Source organism: Oncorhynchus mykiss, chromosome 15 (assembly GCF_013265735.2).
Source record: "Oncorhynchus mykiss isolate Arlee chromosome 15, USDA_OmykA_1.1, whole genome shotgun sequence".
Taxonomy (NCBI): domain Eukaryota; kingdom Metazoa; phylum Chordata; class Actinopteri; order Salmoniformes; family Salmonidae; genus Oncorhynchus; species Oncorhynchus mykiss.
Genome location: NC_048579.1, coordinates 64,018,216 through 64,040,753, shown reverse-complemented (window position 1 = coordinate 64,040,753; position 22,538 = coordinate 64,018,216). Strand labels below are relative to the sequence as shown.

The 22,538-nt window shown below is 46.1% G+C and overlaps 1 protein-coding gene across 1 annotated transcript in view; it reads left to right on the top strand.

Moving 5' to 3' along the window:
• The window catches only part of LOC110490780 (staphylococcal nuclease domain-containing protein 1), a 369,157-nt gene extending 347,216 nt beyond the window's left edge, over positions 1-21,941 (top strand). The window contains exons 23-24 of the mRNA XM_036944950.1: positions 16,370-16,414; positions 20,592-21,941. Of these exons, the coding sequence (XP_036800845.1) occupies positions 16,370-16,414; positions 20,592-20,663 (117 nt within the window). The 3' untranslated portion in view covers positions 20,664-21,941. The remainder of the gene's footprint in view (positions 1-16,369; positions 16,415-20,591) is intronic.
• Positions 21,942-22,538: the final 597 nt, after the last annotated feature.

Sequence of the window (22,538 nt, the reverse complement as noted above, 5' to 3'; positions counted from 1 at the left end):
CGTCTGAAGTTTGCCAATTACCATCTGGATGAATAGAGCTTTTTGGTCTAAACTTCACTCGCCGTGTTTGGAGGAAGAAGGATGAGTACAACCCCAAGAACACCATCCCAACAGTGAAGCATGGAGTTGGAAACATCATTCTTTGGGGATGCTTTTCTGCAAAGGGGACAGGACGACTGCACCGTATTGAGGGGAGGATGGGCCATGTATCGCAAGATCTTGGCCAACAACCTCCTTCCCCCGGTAAGAGCATTGAAGATGGGTCGTGGCTGGGTCTTCCAGCATGTCAACGACCCGAAACAGGGCAACTGGCAGGGTAGCCTAGTGGTTAATGAGTTGGACTAGTAACCGGAAGGTTGCAAGTTCAAACCCCCGAGCTGACACGGTACAAGTCTGTCGTTCTGCCCCTGAACAGGCAGTTAACCAACCCACTGTTCCTCGGCCGTCATTGAAAATAAGAATTTGTTCTTAACTGACTTGCCTAGTTAAATAAAGGTAAAATAAATTAAATAAGGAGTGGCTCCTTAAGAAGCATCTCAAGGTCCTGGAGTGGCCTAGCCAGTCTCCAGACCTGAACCCAATAGAAAATCTTTGGAGGGAGCTGAAAGTCCGTATTGCCCAGCGACAGCCCCGAAACCTGAAGGATCGGTAGAAGGTCTGTATGGAGGAGTGGGCCAAAATCCCTGCTGCAGTGTGTGCAAACCTGGACAAGAACTACAGGAAACGTATGATCTCTGTAATTGTAAACAAAGGTTTCTGTACCAAATATTAAGTTCTGCTTTTCTGATGTATCAAATACTTACAGTGCCTTGCGAAAGTATTCGGCCCCCTTGAACTTTGCGACCTTTTGCCACATTTCAGGCTTCAAACATAAAGACATAAAACTGTATTTTTTTGTGAAGAATCAACAACAAGTGGGACACAATCATGAAGTGGAACGACATTTATTGGATATTTCAAACTTTTTTAATAAATCAAAAACTGAAAAATTGGGCGTGCAAAATTATTCAGCCCCCTTAAGTTAATACTTTGTAGCGCCACCTTTTGCTGCGATTACAGCTGTAAGTCGCTTGGGGTATGTCTCTATCAGTTTTGCACATCGAGAGACTGAAATTTTTTCCCATTCCTCCTTGCAAAACAGCTCGAGCTCAGTGAGGTTGGATGGAGAGCATTTGTGAACAGCAGTTTTCAGTTCTTTCCACAGATTCTCGATTGGATTCAGGTCTGGACTTTGACTTGGTCATTCTAACACCTGGATATGTTTATTTTTGAACCATTCCATTGTAGATTTTGCTTTATGTTTTGGATCATTGTCTTGTTGGAAGACAAATCTCCGTCCCAGTCTCAGGTCTTATGCAGACTCCATCAGGTTTTCTTCCAGAATGGTCCTGTATTTGGCTCCATCCATCTTCCCATCAATTTTAACCATCTTCCCTGTCCCTGCTGAAGAAAAGCAGGCCCAAACCATGATGCTGCCACCACCATGTTTGACAGTGGGGATGGTGTGTTCAGCTGTGTTACTTTTACGCCAAACATAACGCTTTGCATTGTTGCCAAAAAGTTCAATTTTGGTTTCATCTGACCAGAGCACCTTCTTCCACATGTTTGGTGTGTCTCCCAGGTGGCTTGTGGCAAACTTTAAACAACACTTTTTATGGATATCTTTAAGAAATGGCTTTCTTCTTGCCACTCTTCCATAAAGGCCAGATTTGTGCAATATACGACTGATTGTTGTCCTATGGACAGAGTCTCCCACCTCAGCTGTAGATCTCTGCAGTTCATCCAGAGTGATCATGGGCCTCTTGGCTGCATCTCTGATCAGTCTTCTCCTTGTATGAGCTGAAAGTTTAGAGGGACGGCCAGGTCTTGGTAGATTTGCAGTGGTCTGATACTCCTTCCATTTCAATATTATCACTTGCACAGTGCTCTTTGGGATGTTTAAAGCTTGGGAAATCTTTTCGTATCCAAATCCGGCTTTAAACTTCTTCACAACAGTATCTCGGACCTGCCTGGTGTGTTCCTTGTTCTTCATGATGCTCTCTGCGCTTTTAACGGACCTCTGAGACTATCACAGTGCAGGTGCATTTATAAGGAGACTTGATTACACACAGGTGGATTGTATTTATCATCATTAGTCATTTAGGTCAACATTGGATCATTCAGAGATCCTCACTGAACTTCTGGAGAGAGTTTGCTGCACTGAAAGTAAAGGGGCTGAATAATTTTGCACACCCAATTTTTCAGTTTTTGATTTGTTAAAAAAGTTTGAAATATCCAATAAATGTCGTTCCACTTCATGATTGTGTCCCACTTGTTGTTGATTCTTCACAAAAAAAATACAGTTTTATATCTTTATGTTTGAAGCCTGAAATGTGGCAAAAGGTCGCAAAGTTCAAGGGGGCCGAATACTTTCGCAAGGCACTGTATGTCATGCAATTAAAATGCAAATGAATTACTTGAAAATCATACAATGTGATTTTTGGGGATTTTTGTTTTAGATTCCGTCTCTCACAGAGAAAGTGTACCTATGATAAAAATGACAGACCTCTACATGCTTTGTAAGTAGGAAAACCTGCAAAATCGGCAGTGTATCAAATACTTGTTCTCCCCACTGTGTGTGCGTGTATGTATATGTATATATACCAGACCCGTAACTACCAGACCCGTTCCCATAACTACCAGACCCGTAACTACCAGACCCGTAACTACCAGACCCGTAACCATAACTACCAGACCCGTAGCTACCAGACCCGTTCCCATAACTACCAGACCCGTGACTACCAGACCCGTCCCCATAACTACCAGACCCGTAACTACCAGACCCGTCCCCATAACTACCAGACCCGTAACTACCAGACCCGTCCACGTAACTACCAGGCCCGTTCCCATAACTAACAGACCCGTTCCCATAACTAACAGACCCGTAACCATAACTACCAGACCCGTAACTACCAGACCCGTAACTACCAGACCCATTCCCATAACTACCAGACCCGTAACCATAACTGCCAGACCCGTAACTACCAGACCCGTAACCATAACTACCAGACCCGTAGCTATCAGACCCGTTCCCATAACTACCAGACCCGTGACTACCAGACCCGTCCCCATAACTACCAGACCCGTAACTACCAGACCCGCAACTACCAGACCTGTCCCCGTAACTACCAGACCCGTAACTACCAGACCCGTCCCCGTAACTACCAGACCCGTCCACATAACTACAAGACCCGTAACTACCAGACCCGTCCCCGTAACTACCAGACCCGTCCCCGTAACTACCAGACCCGTCCCCGTAACTACCAGGCCCGTCCCCGTAACTACCAGGCCCATCCCCGTAACTACCAGACCCGTAACTACCAGACCCGTCCCCGTAACTACCAGACCCGTAACTACCAGACCCGTCCCCGTAACTACCAGACCCGTAACTACCAGACCCGTCCCCGTAACTACCAGACCCGTAACTACCAGACCCGTCCACATAACTACCAGACCCGTAACTACCAGACCCGTCCACATAACTACCAGACCCGTAACTACCAGACCCGTCCACATAACTACCAGGCCCGTAACTACCAGACCCGTAACTACCAGACCCGTCCACATAACTACCAGACCCGTTCACATAACTACCAGACCCGTAACTACCAGACCCGTCCACATAACTACCAGGCCCGTAACTACCAGACCCGTAACTACCAGACCCGTCCACATAACTACCAGACCCGTTCACATAACTACCAGACCCGTAACTACCAGACCCGTCCACATAACTACCAGACCTGTAACTACTAGAACTACCAGTAACTTCCTCCTCACACTTTTCCACAGTAAACACTTTTAATCTTATTGCACTGGGTTGGGACCCAATCTCTCTCTCTCTCCGTCTTTTACTGTCTGCATGTCCCTCTGTCCCATCTCTTACTCTCCCTTTATCTCTCTCATTTTCTGTATGTCTTTCTCTCTCACATACATACAGTTGAAGTCGGAAGTTTACATATGCTTAGGTTGGAGTCATTAAAACTTGTTTTTCAATCACTCCACAAATTTCTTGTTAACAAACTATAGTTCTGGCAAGTCGGTTAGGACATCTACTTTGTGCATGACACAAGTCATTTTTCTAACAACTGTTTACAGACAGATTATTTCACGTATAATTCACTATCACAATTCCAGTGGGTCAGAAGTTTACATACACTAAGTTGACTGTGCCTTTAAATAGCTTGCAAAAGTCCAGAAAATGATGTCATGGCTTTAGAAGCTTCTGATAGGCTAATTGACATCATTTGAGTCAATTGGAGGTGTACCTGTGTATGTATTTCTAGGCCTACCTTCAAACTCAGTGCCTCTTTGCTTGACATCATGGGAAGATCAAAAGAAATCAGCCAAGACCTCAGAAAAAAAATTGTAGACCACAAGTCTGGTTCATCCTTGGGAGCAATTTCCAAATGCATGAAGGTACCATGTTCATCTGTACAAACAATAGTACGCAAGTATAAACACCATGGGTCCACGCAGCCATCATACGCTCAGGAAGGAGACGTGTTCTGTCTCCTAGAGATGAACGTACTTTGGTGCGAAAAGTGAAAATCAATCCCAGAACAACAGCAAAGTACATTGTGAAGATGCTGGAGGAAACGGCTACAAAGTATCTATATCCACAGTAAAACGAGTCCTATATCTACATAACCTGAAAGGCCGCTCAGCAAGGAAGTAGCCACTGCTCCAAAACCGCCATAAAAAAAGCCAGACTACGGTTTGCAACTGCACATGGGGACAAAGATCGTACTTTTTGGAGAAATGTCCTCTGGTCTGATGAAACAAAAATAGAACTGTTTGGCCACAATGACCATCGTTATGTTTGGAGGAAAAAAGGGGATGCTTGCAAGCCGAAGAACACCATCCCAACCGTGAAGCACGGGGGTGGCGGCATCATGTTGTGGGGGTGCTTTCCTGCAGGAGGGACTGGTGCACTTCACAAAATAGATGGCATCATGAGGGAGAAAAAAATGATATATTGAAGCAACATCTCATGACATCAGTCAGGAAGTTAAAGCATGGTTGCAAATGGGTCTTACAAATGGACAGTGACCCCAGGCATACTTGCAAAGTTGTGGAAAAATGGCTTAATAAGGACAACAAAGTCAAGGTATTGGAGTGGCCATCACAAAGCCCTGACCTCAATCCCATAGAAAATGTGTGGGCAGAACTGAAAAAGTGTGTGCAAGCAAGGAGGTCTACAAACCTGACTCAGTTACACCAGCTCTGTCAGGAGGAATGGGCCAAAATTCAACCAACTTATTGTGGTAAGCTTGTGGAAGGCTACCCGAAACGTTTGACCCAAGTTAAACAATTTAAGGGCAATGCTACTAAATACAAATGGCATGTATGTAAACTTCTGACCCACTGGGAATGTGATGGTAGAAATAAAAGCTGAAATAAATCATTCTCTCTACTATTATTCTGACATTTCACATTCTTAAAATATAGTGTTGATCCTAACTGACCCAAGACAGGGATTAAATGTCATGAATTGTGAAAAACTGAGTTTAAATGTATTTGATTAAGGTGTATGTAAACTTCTGACTTCAACTGTACATTCACCATCTTTCATCGAGAGAATATTCTCTTGTCAGGTACATTCACAGCATACTGTCACCACACACACACAGAGACCTATCTGACACAAAAGTGATTCATTCCATGACTGAAGTTGAAGTCTATTAAAAAGCATTAAGTTCCAGTACGGTCATACAGACACCATCTTGGTGCTCGATCACCACAGTAAAAGTAGGCCAACCAAAGGCGACGACGTCAGATGACTGACTGACTCCCAACCCGTCTCGCACAATCAGGCTGCGCTAAGCGAACGCTGTCATCGAGCGAAAAAGTTAATTAGCTCTACAAGCTAATCATCTCCCCTTTTGCAAATTAACAATAAATTACAAAACACAGAAGCCTCTTGCTAATTATCAATCACCAATGTAGCATGAACCTCGTATATTATCCCTAGTCCGTTAAGTTAAGAAAAACTTCTTATTTACAATGATGGCCAAGGAACAGTGGGTTAACTGCCTAAAATGTACTTTTTGGTCCACCAGCCACTGTGGCAGGTAGATGGAAAAATTGGTCAGCCAAAATATTTTTGCGCCACAATTACGTAAAACAAAATATATAAATACACGCGCTGATGGCCATACTTAATGTTTCTAAAACAAAACATTTATTAGTAAGAAATAATGTGAGATAAAACTCAATTTCATTTTTTATGATGAGACAAAATGTTCAGGCTGGGAGGTTACCGTGGTAACTAGGCCACTGGAGTCCTGTCACGGGTCTGTGTGTGAGAGATTTGGTTTTGACTAGGAGAAGACAATATCTCTTTGCGTCAGTTGAAGCAGCAGACTCAAACTTCCATTTTAAAAACAGCCAACCTTGTGAACAAAACAATGTAAATAGCCAAGAAACACGAGGACAAAGTTTCCGTTTGTAGACTTTAGAGTACATTTGACCAACTTTTATGCCTGTACGCAGCACCTCCAGAAATGAATCAGCACAGTGCACAAATCTCTCCTGCCAGGCAGTGTTGCTTGATGAGGTGGGATATAGATTAATATTTATTTGTGCGATTTAGCAGCTATGAAACAAAACGGCAGAAATACTTTGAAAACAGCTACTGCAGCATTTTCCTCGCACGTGCTCATTCTTGACTTTTTCACTATATTGTAATGAAACAGGCAGGGAGCAGGTCTCATACCCTCGACATTCGAGCCCGAGGTCCGGCGCGCTATCAACTGTGCTGCAAAAGCATGCTCGTGCGGCAGAGTCGATTTCCGCGCTTATAAACCCAGGGTCGTTACAATATTTTTATTTGTAAATGTAATGCCCGCACTGTAGAGCCCTGCAAATTGACCACCCACTTACGTTACCAACCATTACCTAAATCTACCCACATTTGGCGGATGTTAATGTTATGCCCTGGTTGGCTCTTTGTAGCGACATAAGCTAATACACAACACTCATCTAGCGCTTTGAGCTAGGATTGTTGTTTTGACTTTGGTGTTAGCTCCAGTGTTAGCATCGCTAGCTCCAGTGTTTGTGTTTGTGCTGATGCAGGCATGTGAGTGTGGAGTGTTTTGGGAGGGAGGGAGAGAGCAGAAGGCAGCTGTGATGTGGATGGAGCCGGAGAGTTTAGAAGGACGTACGCTGCTGCTTGAAGCCCAAGCTGAAGAGGGATATGAGAGCTGGGGATCAGACCAACACTTGCTTTTAATTGCTGTGCTGTTCTGCAGATGAGATGCCCCATGGGATCTGTAGTTTATTTCCCAACAGATGATTTTTTTATTTTGGCCGTGTAGGTAAATTGCACTACTGTGAAGGGATGGATGTGCTGCCTCGTGAGAAATGTAGTGTTTTGGGGAGTTGCAGTGTACATTTTATTATGAGAGGACGGATGATGTGCCTCGTGGGTAGTGTAGTTTCTTTGTAGGTGTTATATGGGGAGGCAGGTAGCCTAGTGGTTAGAGCATTGGACTAGTAACCGAAAGGTTGCTAGATCGAATCCCCGAGCTTACAAGGTTCAAATCTGTCGTTCTGAACAAGGCAGTTAACCCACTGTTCCTAGGCCGTCATTGAGGAGAATAATTTCTTCTGAACTGACTTGCCTAGTTAAATAAAGGTTCAAATAAATATGGGTTACAGTGTAATTATTCTGTGGTGAAATGCCTTGTGCAAGTGAAGTTGTTACAATTTGGTGTAACTGCCGAGAGGAACAAATGAGGTGCTTTGGGGATGTGTCGTTTTTTCTATTGTGCTGAAGGCAGACATGATGCCCCATGGGAAATGCAGTTTCTTCTATTACAGTGTAATTGTGCGGTGGGGCATTGCTGTGATGCCTCATGGGAAATGTAGTTTCTTCTATCAGTGTAATTGAACAGTGAGGTAGAGATGAGATGCCACATGGGAATTGTAGGTTTGTCGGTTAATAACAGCCATCTGCCCTTATCAGTGAACAGCAGAGATAAATTGAGTACTCAATAGCAGCACGGACTCTGGGGGGCTCCGAGGCCCTACAGACACACAGAGAGACACAACCAATCACTCACCTATCATAGGCAGTAAAGATAGACAGTTCTGAGACATACAGGCTAACTCTTTTGTCGTGGTGTACTCAATGGCCTTTTGCAGTACTTTCAACCAACTTTGTCTGGTTGACAGCTTGCCATCGACCCCCTCACCCTAAACCCCCCATGGGTCCCTGTCATGTCCCATCACCCCCCGCCAGTACACTGTGGAGTGTGCAAAAGCATGCCCCTTCCTCCTGACTGTTCGATACCTCATTAACCAGTAAGAGTTGGTGTTGAACGCATAATGGACACTTTCCTATCGACCCCACCTCTCATACCCACACACACACACCGCCAGCAGCAGTGCTCTGGGGGCCTTGTGACATGTCCAGGGTGACAGTGACACGCGCCACTAGCCAAGCTCTATTTCCCCTGACCCGACCACACACACACACACACTCCTGCCTCCCCCGCACCCTAGGGTCAGGAGAGGAGGGAGAGACAGAGGGGGGAAGTGGGGTTTGGGGTTGGAGAGTGGGTGTAGGTCATTTAAACTTCTGTCACTTCACAGTGGGTGATCTCATGGGGAGAGACAATAAGAGAGAAATAGAAACCAACTTTTACTGCTACTCTAACCTAGGTCTGCCCTAGTTTTCTGCCAACTCGTCTTTAGCCAACTCATCTTTAGCCATGTCTATAGGGTTCCCTTTTTTTAATACTTAGTTTTGTTGTATCATAATCATTTAGGCTGGTTTATATGGTCAACATTTTCTTTCAGTGGAAATTGATCTACAAGAGACATCATTACATTGGCCTGTCTGTATTTTACCATCAAATGCACTTGTGTAGGTCAAATCTCAAAGTTCTCAGCCTGTGTGTGTGTGTGTGTGTGTGTGGAGATGAAGTAGGCCCACATACCTTTTTAAAAACCTTGTTCACAATGTTTCTATCCAAGAGTAGGGCTGTGGTCATGACATTTTGTCAGCCGGTGATTGTCAAGCTAATAACTGCCGGTCTCACAGTAATTGACCGTTAATTAACATAAACATGTTTAACATCTCCTGGCTTCCACACACAGCCTACAAGCCACTGATGCAGACCACTGGAACATCTACATTTTTAAAAGTCTAACAAATGTAATATAGCCTACACCTTCACAATAAATCAATGATATATTTTAGACAGGTCTAAAGAAACATGATATGAAGAAAATGTAGACTATTTCAGATGAACACACTAGCATACTCTGAGTTGTCCTTATGTTAGGCCCTGATCTGGCTATCCTGTAGTTAATTTACATGCCAGCCAGGTAGGCTATACTCCTGTTGTAAAGCGATGCAATGGGCTTAATATTAGGAAAGTTAATAAATATGCAGGCCTAGCCTATAGAATGCGGATCTTTTTAATAGAGGCCATCAACTGTTTTCTCACATTTGCATAGCCTAAAGAAATGTTGCAACATGAGCTCATGGGCTCTCATGAAGTGTTTGATTAGATTTTCGATAACATTTGGATTGATGTCAGAGTGATTAGAGGGACAATCGAGTGCTGAGTACCAGGCAGTTAGCAATTTTTGTAGGCTACTAATGACCATCAGCAGCATCAGAGCTTGGAGAAGCCTAGTGACCATGACTAAGCGGTCACATGGAATTTGACTGCGGTCATGACTCGTGACCATCGGTGTGATGGTAATACGGTCACCGTAACAGCCCCATCCCAGAGTGTATATATATGTGTGTGTATAGACTATATAACGTGGTGCGTTGTGTGCCTGTACTCACGGAAGCCAGGTCCTCTGATGGGGCGCTCCCCTGTCGTTGGTCCTCCTGAACTCGTTGAACCATCGGTTGCGGGGCGCTGTCATGCCACGTTGTCCCCCTCGCTGCCTGAAAGCCCCCGACAGACCACACTGCTGGAGCTACCAGCATGCACCGGGGCCTGTCCCAGCATGCCTCACAGGGACTTCAGAGGGACACACACGCGCATGCAGACACGCAGTCACACAAACACAGGCAGACATACCGTACTCTCACACACAGACATGCACCGATGGCACACACACACTCCCACACACACTCCCACACACAGCCTCCAGGGAGCAGTCTCTGACGAAGACTGCTGTGATTAAAAGAGGGCCTTTCTTTTCAAATCAAATCCATGTTACCAGGATGTCTGGAGAGACATGGGGAGAACAGTCTCCTCTCACCATGCACTATAGGAAAGACAGACAGCCAGTCCACCTCCCGGTCTCTCTGTGAGGGATATCACTTAAAGATGAACTATGCAGAAATAGCTCCACCATTTCCTGGTTGCTAAAATTCTAATGGTTTGCCTAATTTCAGTTTGTGACTAAACAAGCAAGTCTAGTGTAGAGAATCACTGTACCATCTAAACCCCTGACATGTATTTTCCATTAGCCAAAACTGTAGTATTTTCAGCCGTTTGAAGCTGCAGAAAATTGAAAGTAAAAGACACAAAAACTAAACTTAAGAACGGGAAGCATAGAAATAGCGCACATAGAACAGATCTACCGCTTCTTAGACATGCTTTCAATTACAATGACAGATCTAAAACTCAATTTCTATGTGGATTCGGTTAGGTCGCCCAAAAAGTTACATCTTGCAGCTTTAAAACTAACTCCCAGGATTGCAGAGTCAGACAAGCCTGGAAAGAACTACGAAGCGAGGAGTCGTTGTTATTCACAAGTACAGAGGCAGACTGTTCAGAAGATAAATTGGACTTGGATACCAGTTGTTAATCCATTGCTGACTATTCATAAGATGGAATACATGTGGTATCTCTTTTTGCGTTTTTGGGGGAAAGGGAGAGAGAGGGAAAGAGAGAAAGAAAGAGGGATGTTTTGCAAGTCGGAGAAGGCATCGGGTGTATAATACGACTCATACTTAGTGTTGCTAAGGAGCGTTATCTTTGTTCTACAAAAGGAAGAACATTGTTCCAGATGGACTATAATGGGGTTCTAAGGCATCACCTGCATTGATTCAGACACTATGGTAATGAATGTACTCTCTGTACCAAAAACAGGATGCACATCATCTGTTCATCCTGAACCAGAACCACTCACACCTCCTGCCAAAAACCTGCCATCTAGCACATTCACAGATTTGCACCAAAACAGCTTGCACTCTCACATACACACATGTAGAGAGACACACACACACACACACACCAAAACACCACCTGTGTATAGTGATCCACCACACACACCACACACACACACACACACACACACACACACACACACACTCTTACTTAGTCTTATTCTACACACTCAACACACTGACCACCAACACCATATTCCCACCACCTCCTAGTCTGCCAGATAGTGGCAGGTTGTTCAACACCAACCTGGTATAGATGGGACCAGGGGCATCTGTCTGGCATATGGAGCTCTGTGGGGTCATACAGTACTATTATATATCTCTCTCTTACAGTCTCTCGTTCTTCCTCCTCTCCCCCTACTATCATTCTGAAATACACAACATCCTATTTATTGATTTAGTTGAGATATTTGGTTCCATATTCTTCTTGTTTGCTGGTTTATTGGCTAGTGATTGTCCTCCTCCAGTGGAAGTAGAGACCGTCTAGTGGCTGTGAAAAGGTCCTGAAAGGGCTTTTCTGGAACAGCATATGGGCCCATATTAGGAGGATGCTAGGCACACACACTGGTTTCCTGCTCTCACATACTGTACTGAAGAGAACAGCAGGAGACGGTCTGTCAGGAAGGCACCCCTTAGTTAAAGGACAAAGAGCTTGGCTAGCTGTCTGGCAGATCCCTTTCATTCATATAGTAATGCCTCCATATAGTCCCCTGCTATTGGCCAGGACCAAAGTAATGCTTCCTTGTAAGTCCCCTGCTATTGGCCAGGACCAAATATGAGGTCATTATTGAGATGGGGTTACTCTAAGAGGTCTCCAAAGCAGACGGTAGGTGGGTCGGTGGTGGATGAAAGGAAATGATAAGATGATGGAATTCCAGGGACTTTAACCTACATCAGTAGTCATGAAGGACACAGGCACCAAAATACTTTTAACATGGCGTATCCGGACCCCTCCCAGCCACTCAAATGTCACGGAGACCTCTGAAGTAAGACGTTAATGCTATGGACTAGGACCTCCGTATGGTCACATCTGTTTGGGAAGGAGATATGTGAACATCTGCTGTCCCCTTTTCTAAATTCTCACTCTTAGTTAGCCTTGATTGATAGCTTATGCAGTGGTTGCAGTTTTTGACACCCCACACACACACAGTCTCTCTCTCTCACACACACACACACACACACACACACACACAGTCTCTCTCTCTCTCTCACACACACACACACAGTCTCTCTCTCACACACACACACACACACACACACACACAGTCTCTCTCTCTCTCACACACACACACAGTCTCTCTCTCTCTCACACACACACACAGTCTCTCTCTCTCTCTCACACACACACACACACACAGTCTCTCTCTCTCTCTCTCACACACACACACAGTCTCTCTCTCTCACACACACACACACACACACACACACACACACACACACACACACACACACACACAGTCTCTCTCTCTCTCACACACACACACAGTCTCTCTCTCACACACACACACACACACACACACAGTCTCTCTCTCTCTCTCACACACACACACAGTCTCTCTCTCTCACACACACACACAGTCTCTCTCTCACACACACACACACAGTCTCTCTCTCACACACACACACACACACACACACACACACACACACACACACACACACACACACACACACAAAGCTGTACGATCCAGCTGTACTGAAGTATGTTTTTCTCCCTGACCCTCATGTGTTCTGTGTTGCTATCAAATGAACCAGTGTATACCAGCTAGCTAAGCAATTAAACCCGATGCAGAATCCACGCTCTGCACTTTTCAACATCTGCCGTTCTCCTATATCTGTGTTAATTTCTTTGGCCAGGAGTCTCATCTGTTCTCCTGATCAGTTATGATGCATGATGGAACCCTCTGTGGTTAATATGGTAATGTATAGAGTAGCCTGTCCCCCCCCCCCTCCCTCAGCTTTTGACTCACTCTCTTCCACTCTTCACCCTCTCACCCCTTCTCTCCTCCTTATCCGTCCCATCTTCTCATCCTTTATTTTTCCTGTCCTCCTCCACCCCTTCCCCTCACTCTTATTCTCCCCCCTTCAATGCCTTTGACCCCTTTCTCTTCCCCACTCCTCTCCCAATCACCCATTTTCTCCTCTTCAACCCACCCTCCATCTTGTGTATCCTCCCTCCCCTTCTCCTCACCCTCTTTTCCCCTGACTGACCCGAGACACACACTCCAAAAGCCTCCCCATCGATCACGCTGGCAGGAAGGAGCCAGAGCTGAGGCTGGGTTAGCTTGGGTTGGAGGAGAGAGAGGAGGGCTGGCCAGAACCATGTAGAGCTAAACCGCTCAGTCACAGTGCAGTGCACCCTCCTGGTTTGGAGCTGTTCAGCCTCTATACACACACACACGGACAGACAATACCCACAGTCTCTCTTGACCGTAACCGGACATTTCCTTTCTGTCTCTCTCATTTTAAGACTCTTCTCCACCCCCTCCCTCCATCTCTCTACCTCCCTCCCCCATCCCTCGGTCTCGTCATGCTGTGTCCTGTGACTCATCGTCAGGCTCAGTCAATGGGGCTAAATGGACACACTGGCATAATAAGAGGTCAATATGCCCAGCGCTGCCTGTCTGCCGCTTCTCTCTCACTCTGTCTATCTCTCTCACTTTGTCTGTCTCTCTCACTCTGTCTGTCTCTCTCACTCTGTCTGTCTCTCTCACTCTGTCTATCTCTCTCACTCTGTCTATCTCTCTCACTTTGTCTGTCTCTCTCACTCTGTCTGTCTCTCTCACTCGGTTTGTCTGTCTCTCTCACTCGGTTTGTCTGTCTCTCTCACTCGGTCTGTCTGTCTCTCTCACTCTGTCTGTCTCTCTCACTCTGTCTGTCTCTCTCACTCTGTCTCTCTCACTCGGTTTGTCTGTCTCTCTCACTCGGTTTGTCTGTCTCTCTCACTTGGTTTGTCTGTCTCTCTCACTTGGTTTGTCTGTCTCTCTCACTTGGTTTGTCTGTCTCTCTCACTTGGTTTGTCTGTCTCTCTCACTTGGTTTGTCTGTCTCTCTCACTCGGTTTGTCTGTCTCTCACTCGGTTTGTCTGTCTCTCTCACTCTGTCTCTCTGTCTGTCTCTCTCTCTCACTCTGTCTGTCTCTCTCACTCTGTCTGTCTCTCTCACTCTGTCTGTCTCTCTCACTCTGTCTGTCTCTCTCACTATCGCACTGTCTCTCTCACTATCGCACTGTCTCTCTCACTCTCTGTCTGTCTGTCTCTCTCACTATGTCTGTCTGTCTCTCTCACTCTGTCTCTGTCTCTCTCACACTGTCTGTCTGTCTCTCACTCTGTGTCTGTCTCTCTCACTCTGTGTCTGTCTCTCTCACTCTGTGTCTGTCTCTCTCACTCTGTCTCTGTCTCTCTCACTCTGTCTCTGTCTCTCTCACTCTCTCTGTCTCTCTCACTCTGTTTGTCTGTGACTCACTCTGTTTGTCTGTCTCACTCTGTTTGTCTGTGTCTCACTCTGTCTGTCTGTGTCTCACTCTGTCTGTATGTGTCTCACTCTGTCTGTGTCTCACTCTGTCTGTCTGTGTCTCACTCTGTCTGTCTGTCTCTCTCACTATCACACTGTTTCTCTCACTCTGTTTGTCTCACTCTGTTTGTCTGTGTCTCACTCTGTTTGTCTCACTCTGTCTGTGTCTCTCTGTTTGTCTCACTCTGTTTGTCTGTGTCTCACTCTGTTTGTCTGTGTCTCACTCTGTTTATCTGTGTCTCACTCTGTTTGTCTGTGTCTCACTCTGTTTGTCTCACTGTCTGTCTCTCTCACTGTCTCTCTCTCTCTCTCTCTCTCTCTCTCTGTCTGTCTCTCTTTCTGTCTGTCTCTCTCACTGTCTCTCTCACTTTCTCTCACTGTCTCTCTCACTTTCTCTCACTCACTCTCATTTGAGCCAAAGCATCACAAGTCAAATCCTGTCTATCCAAGCCAGCCTAATTTCCCACACTTACACAAAGACTAAGGAAGGGGGAGAAAAATCAGTACAGTTATATTTGAGGATATATCATATTATTTTGATAGTACTATTTTTGTGCTAGTTGGCTGTACCTGCACACCACATCTCCAGTATTTTCCTTCATAGCTTGTTCTCCATCTTAGTAGGAAGCCAATTTGTTTTCAGCACATTTACAAGACTGATCAAACTTGTTTTCTCCATCTTGTTCCTCTGCCTCAGACATATGGTGAGCAATATGTTTGGAACAACAAATCACAGTGTCGAATCGCAATACATATAGAATTGTGATCATTTTATTTAACCTTTGTTTAACTAGGCAAGTCAGTTAAGAACACATTCTTATTTACAGTGACGGCTTACCGGGGAACAGATGGTTAACCTCCGTGTTCAGGGGCAGAATGACAGATGTTTTACCCTGTTAGCTCTCTACGTTCTAACCACTAGGCTACCTGCCACCCCTACATAACAACACTGAAGTATCGTGTTAATATCATCATTCCCAGCCCTTACAAAGACACACATAGACGAGCACAATCTACTTCATTTACAGACCTCAATATCCTACAGGATTCTGACTTCCTGACTCTATTCCCACCATTCACTGCTCTATCAGGGCCCTCGCCGACTAATCACCTGCCCTTGTGATGCAGTACAATCACAACACAGGTCTGATTTCATCACTAGCGTAGGCAGGTAGTGCGCCTCTCTTACCCTGCTAGCCTATCGCTGACATGTGAAACGTGAATGCATTTTGATTGTAATTAAATGCTAAATAGGAAGGCTCTAAAAGCTAGCTCGCTGTATAGACGAGAGCCACTTGGCTTGATTGCTCGCTGTTGTTAGCTGTTAGCATGTGGGCTAGCGGTTAGCATCCGCGTTTCCTATTGATCTGATGATGACCTTGCTGTTTTTGTTGTTACCATGTGCAATGCAGTGCTACCAATGCAGCCTGTCGACATGTGTGTTATGAATGTATGGGTGGGAAGGTGTTTGTCGGTGCGTGTTGATAGTCTAAAGTGGCGTCCTCCACTTGTGTCCTTCTCATTCATCTGCACTGAGACGATTTTCAATGAAGGAAAGGAGGCGAGTCGAGGAGGCTACATTAATTAGAGAGTTGAGATGCACCCAATGTGTTTCTCTCCACAGAATTCAGTCTGGTTTAGTTGCAACACTAATGCATGTTCTCTCTCTCAGGTGACGGAGTATCTCAACGGTCAGGAGTCTGCCAAGACTGCCAGGGTAAGTTTCTCTCTATCTCTCGCTCCCTCTCTCTCTACATCTCTCCCCCTTTCTCACTTTTCTCTCCCTGTTTCATACTAGCTCCCTCTCTCTCTACATCTCTCCCCCTTTCTCACTTTTCTCTCCCTGTTTCATACTAGCTCCCTCTCTCTCTCGCTACCTCTCTCTCTACATCTCTACATCTCTACCCCTTTCTCACTTTTCTCTCCCTGTTTCATACTAGCTCCCTCTCTCTCACGCTACCTCTCTTTACATCTCTACCCCTCTCCCCCTTTCTCACTTTTTTCTCCCTGTTTCATACTAGCTCCCTCTCTCTCTCGCTACCTCTCTCTCTACATCTCTACATCTCTCCCCCTTTCTCACTTTTCTCTCCCTGTTTCATACTAGCTCCCTCTCTCTCTCGCTACCTCTCTCTCTACATCTCTACCTCTCTCCCCCTTTCTCACTTTTCTCTCCCTGTTTCATACTAGCTCCCTCTCTCTCTCGCTACCTCTCTTTACATCTCTACCTCTCTCCCCCTTTCTCACTTTTTTCTCCCTGTTTCATACTAGCTCCCTCTCTCTCTCGCTACCTCTCTCTCTACATCTCTTCCTCTCCCCCTTTCTCACTTTTCTCTCCCTGTTTCATACTAGCTCCCTCTCTCTCTCACTACCTCTCTCTCTACATCTCTACCTCTCTCCCCCTTTCTCACTTTTCTCTCCCTGTTTCATACTAGCTCCCTCTCTCTCTCTCGCTCCCTCTCTCTCTACATCTCTACCTCTCTCCCCCTTTCTCACTTTTCTCTCCCTGTTTCATACTAGCTCCCTCTCTCTCTCGCTCCCTCTCTCTACATCTCTACCTCTCTCCCCCTTTCTCACTTTTCTCTCCCTGTTTCATACTCGCTCCCTCTCTCTCTCGCTACATCTCTACATCTCTACCTCTCTCACCCTTTCTCACTTTTCTCTCCCTGTTTCATACTAGCTCACTCTCTCTCTCGCTACCTCTCTCTTTACATCTCTACCGCTCTCCCCCTTTCTCACTTTTCTCTCCCTGTTTCATACTAGCTCCCTCTCTCTCTCGCTACCTCTCTCTCTACATCTCTACCTCTCTCCCCCTTTCTCACTTTTCTCTCCCTGTTTCATACTAGCTCCCTCTCTCTCTCGCTACCTCTCTCTACATCTCTACATCTCTCCCCCTTTCTCACTTTTCTCTCCCTGTTTCATACTAGCTCCCTCTCTCTCGCTACCTCTCTCTCTACATCTCTACATCTCTCCCCCTTTCTCACTTTTCTCTCCCTGTTTCATACTAGCTCCCTCTCTCTCTCTCGCTACCTCTCTCTCTACCTCTCTCCCCCTTTCTCACTTTTCTCTCCCTGTTTCACACTAGCTCACTCTCTCTCGCTACCTCTCTCTACATCTCTACCTCTCTCCCCCTTTCTCACTTTTCTCTCCCTGTTTCATACTAGCTCCCTCTCTCTCTCGCTACCTCTCTCTTTACATCTCTACCGCTCTCCCCCTTTCTCACTTTTCTCTCCCTGTTTCATACTAGCTCCCTCTCTCTCTCGCTACCTCTCTCTCTACATCTCTACCTCTCTCCCCCTTTCTCACTTTTCTCTCCCTGTTTCATACTAGCTCCCTCTCTCTCGCTACCTCTCTCTCTACATCTCTACATCTCTCCCCCTTTCTCACTTTTCTCTCCCTGTTTCATACTAGCTCCCTCTCTCTCTCTCGCTACCTCTCTCTCTACATCTCTACCTCTCTCCCTCTTTCTCACTTTTCTGTCCCTGTTTCATACTAGCTCGCTTAACACAATACAAATTGAGCCTGGCTTTATTGGTATGACAGGTAAACCGGTGTTTCCAAAGCTGTAATTACAACTACTATTAGAAGAAAGGAGCTCTCCTTCATTTCTCTGCTCCCTCTGTCTTTCTCTCCACCTGTCTGTTCTCTGAAGACGTGACACATCTCATTGGCAGGCAGTGCTGTCCTAAATGGACGCTGGCCCACAGTCTGTGCAGGCCCACGCTGATGGAAAGAAAGCAAGGGATGGAGAGGGAGAGAGGGATAGATGGCATCCACATGGCATCCACATGGCACACAGGACGCTTGCCCCCCTCCACACCCCCCAGGGTCCCCTTGCCCCCCTCCACACCCCCCAGGGTGCGCTTGCCCCCCTCCACACCCCCCAGGGTCCGCAATCCAAATGCAAGTGGTTCTATCTGTTTAGGTACACCAGCCAATCGTCTAGTCAGATGACAGAGCATATACAAAAAGTATCAGCCCAGTTTCATTATCCTTGCGATTACACCGCTCAATCCTAATACTCCTAGTTATACAGTAACTGTTTACTGTATCTTGCCCAAGAGCATAGCCCAATGACCTTATATAGATTAGTTTTTCTAGTCTTGGGGTGCTTGTTTTACCTGCTTTATGGTAAACAGGTGGCATCCATTTATCCTCCTTAAACACTGTGACCTTCAAGAAGGCACAGTTCTCTTCAGCAGCCATTCACAAGACAAACGCACTCACTGCTTTGATATATTGTCCAATCACACAACGCCATGCTCAAACAATCGTCAAATCAAAGGCAAAGTTGGTGTAAATGAGATGTTGTTCTCCAAAAGGCTGCAAGGAGTGACAAGGCATTGACGGAAAAGGAAAAGAAACAGGAAAGACAACATGGCAGCCGCTTCCTAACAACTAGCGCAAATTAGCATGGTCGCTAATTGGCTGTGAATCGTCATGTTAACAGCTGAACACACGCTGCTGATGATGAGAGGAGGGGGCCTTGGTTGGTGTCGTGAAACATCTCTCACACACACACACAACTTCTTGCGTCCCCACCTAGAATGCCCCCTCACACACTACCACCGCCCTTCCCATTGCGAGTCAAACTGAACGTTTAGCAGGAAATTGCCTGGATGCTTGATGAGGGATGCAGAGCTCAGCGGAGTGAATTTAATGGAATAGAAGGAATAGACAGGGATGCGGCTGAAGCACCGGGGCCCTTCTGGAAAGGATTCAATGATGATGCTCCCCTCGTTCTCACTGGGGTGTGAGAGTACACTGATGTTCTCTCTATACCCCCTCTCTCTCTCTCAACCTCTCTCTCTCAACCTCTCTCTCTCAACCTCTCTCTCTCAACCTCTCTCTCTCTCTCTCAACCTCTCTCTCTCTCTCTCAACCTCTCTCTCTCTCTCTCTCTCAACCTCTGTCTATCTGCCCCTGTCTCTATGTCTACCACTCTCGCTGTCTCGCTCTCTTTTGCTCTTGCTCTCGCTCTCGCTCGCTCTTGCTCTCGCTCGCTCTCTTGCTCTCACTCGCTCTCTTGCTCTCACTCGCTCTCTCGCTCGCTCTCGCTCTCTTGCTCTCACTCGCTCTCTCGCTCGCTCTCGCTCTCTTGCTTGCTCTCTCGCTCTCGCTTTCTCTCTCTCTCTTTCAACCTCTGTCTATCTGCCCCTGTCTCTATGTCTACCACTCTCGCTGTCTCGCTCTCTTTTGCTCTTGCTCTCTTGCAATTGCTCTCTCTTGCTCTCGCTCTCGCTTGCTCTTGCTCTCGCTTGCTCTCGCTCGCTCTCTTGCTCTCACTCGCTCTCTTGCTCTCGCTTTCTCTCTCTCGCTTTCTCTCTCTCGCTTTTTCTCTCTCGCTTTCTCTCTCTTGCTTTCTCTCTCTCGCTTTCTTTCGCTCGCTTTCTCTCTCTTGCTCTCTTTCTCGCTCTCTCTCTTGCTCTCTCTTGCTTTCTCTCTCGCTCTCTCGTTTTCTCGCTCTCTCGCTCTCTTGCTCTCTCTCGCTCTCTCTTGCTCTCTCTCTCGCTCTTGCTCTCTTGCTCTCTCTCGGTCTCTCTTGCTCTCTCGCTCTTGCTCTCTTGCTCTCACTCGCTCTCTTGCTCTCTCTCGCTCTCTCGTTTTCTCGTTCTCTCTCTCGCTCTCTTGCTCTCTCACTTGCTCTCTCTTGCTCTCTCTTGCACTCTTGCTCTCTCACTTGCTTTCTCTTGCTCTCACTTGCTCTCTCTCTTGCTCGCTCTCTCTCGCTCGCTCTCGCTCGCTCTTGCTCGCTCTCTTGCTCTGTCTCGAGGGAGGGGGGGGGGGCTGAGGCTCCCCATTTGAACTGAAGGTTAATTGAGACTGTTGCTTGTCTGTTTTATTGTCAGCTATTCACTAAGCGCTCATGGTCTTTTCTGTCTCATGTTTTATCTCAGCTCAACATCTGGCGCTACGGAGACTTCCGCGACGACGACGCAGACGAGTTTGGCTACAAACTAAAAAAATGAAAAGCGCACCGTGCCATTCCAAAGACCAACGCGGAAGACGAGATGCACTCATTGGACGAGAAAAAGTGACAGAAAACGATTCAACGAAAATAAAACAAAGTAAAGGACAAGCATTGACTCTCTCTCTTCCTTTTATTCCATGTTCATCCTCCTGGTCCTCTCTCCTGCTACTCTGCACATCCCTTCCTCCTCCTCCCCTCTCCTGCTACTCTGCACATCCTTTCCTCCTCCTCCCCTCTCCTGCTACTCTGCACATCCCTTCCTCATCCTCCTGGTCCCCTCTCCTGCTACTCTGCACATCCCTTCCTCATCCTCCTCCTCCTCTCTCCTGCTACTCTGTACATCCCTTCCTCCTCCTCCTGGTCCTCTCTCCTGCTACTCTGTACATCCCTTCCTCCTCCTCCTGGTCCCCTCTCCTGCTACTCTGTACATCCCTTCCTCCTCCTCCTGGTCCCCTCTCCTGCTACTCTGTACATCCCTTCCTCCTCCTCCTGGTCCCCTCTACTGCTACTCTGCACATCCCTTCCTCCTCCTCCTCCTCCCTCCGGACTCTGAAAGAGCATACTATAGCTATGAACTCATAAAAACAGTGACTGTCCAATCCTTCCTCTTTTCCACCCTTCCTGAGCCACTACCAGTTGTTCTTATCATGTCCCCCCCCCCCCCCCCTGCTGCAGAGCTCCGTTAATTACCATGTCATCCTTTCCTGATTAGTGATGTCATACGCCCACACTAATCATGCGCATCGCTACCTTACCCTATCCCTACCACAGCCAATCCCTCCTATCCGTTGTACAGGAAAGGGGCTAGGCCTTGAGAAGAGGATCCATTCACTTTTATTATTAACAGCTTTTTGCAGAGAGAAACGCTTCCTTAATGAATGACAAGAAATGAATAATGCTATGTTTTATGAAGTTAATTTTAAAAAGCTAGCTCGAGATCCACACCAACCGGACAAGCTTATTTCTGTCCTTGATGTATACCTATGTGATATGACATTTAATGACGTTTATGTTGGGAGTGTTTTATTCTCGTCTTTCTTCTTCTCCCTCTCTCTCTCGTGGCCAGAACACCTTGACAAACAGCATTTTCTCATCTTCCTCCTCCCTCTTTCTGTAATGTTTACATATGATGGTGACATGATGATCTCTGTCTCTCTCTCTCTCTGTCTCTGTATGCCGTAGCAGAAACAGTGTTTGGATTTGTTTCCTTATGACAGCCCTTGTCATTGTATTAAAAAATTCTGCTGAATAAAAATGAGCAAATGATTAAAAAGAAGCATGTTGTTACTGGAATGAAATCACCAAACAGTCAAAGCTGCTAGATTTCACCAAGGATTGTTAATGTCCTTAGCCTGGTTTAAACCAGACCGGATGCTGCGCTCCCCATTGAATCATGCTGAGCACATCTTTCAGTATGGTTTTACCAGGCTATGGTGTCCTAGTTCTAGTCAAAGGACTTCAAAGTACCAGTGCTACTTTTGGTAGGTCACCTCTTCCATTTAAACGACTCTTACACACCTTGATCTCGTTTGCATCTTAAATAAGCATTGTTCCCACAGAATGACACAGCACACGCGACTGTACTAGATATACAGTGCCTTGCGAAACTATTCGGCCCCCTTGAACTTTGCGACCTTTTGCCACATTTCAGGCTTCAAACATAAAGATATAAAACTGTATTTTTTTGTGAAGAATCAACAACAAGTGGGACACAATCATGAAGTGGAACGACATTTATTGGATATTTCAAACTTTTTTAACAAATCAAAAACTGAAAAATTGGGCGTGCGAAATTATTCAGCCCCCTTAAGTTAATACTTTGTAGCGCCACCTTTTGCTGCAATTACAGCTGTAAGTCGCTTGTGGTATGTCT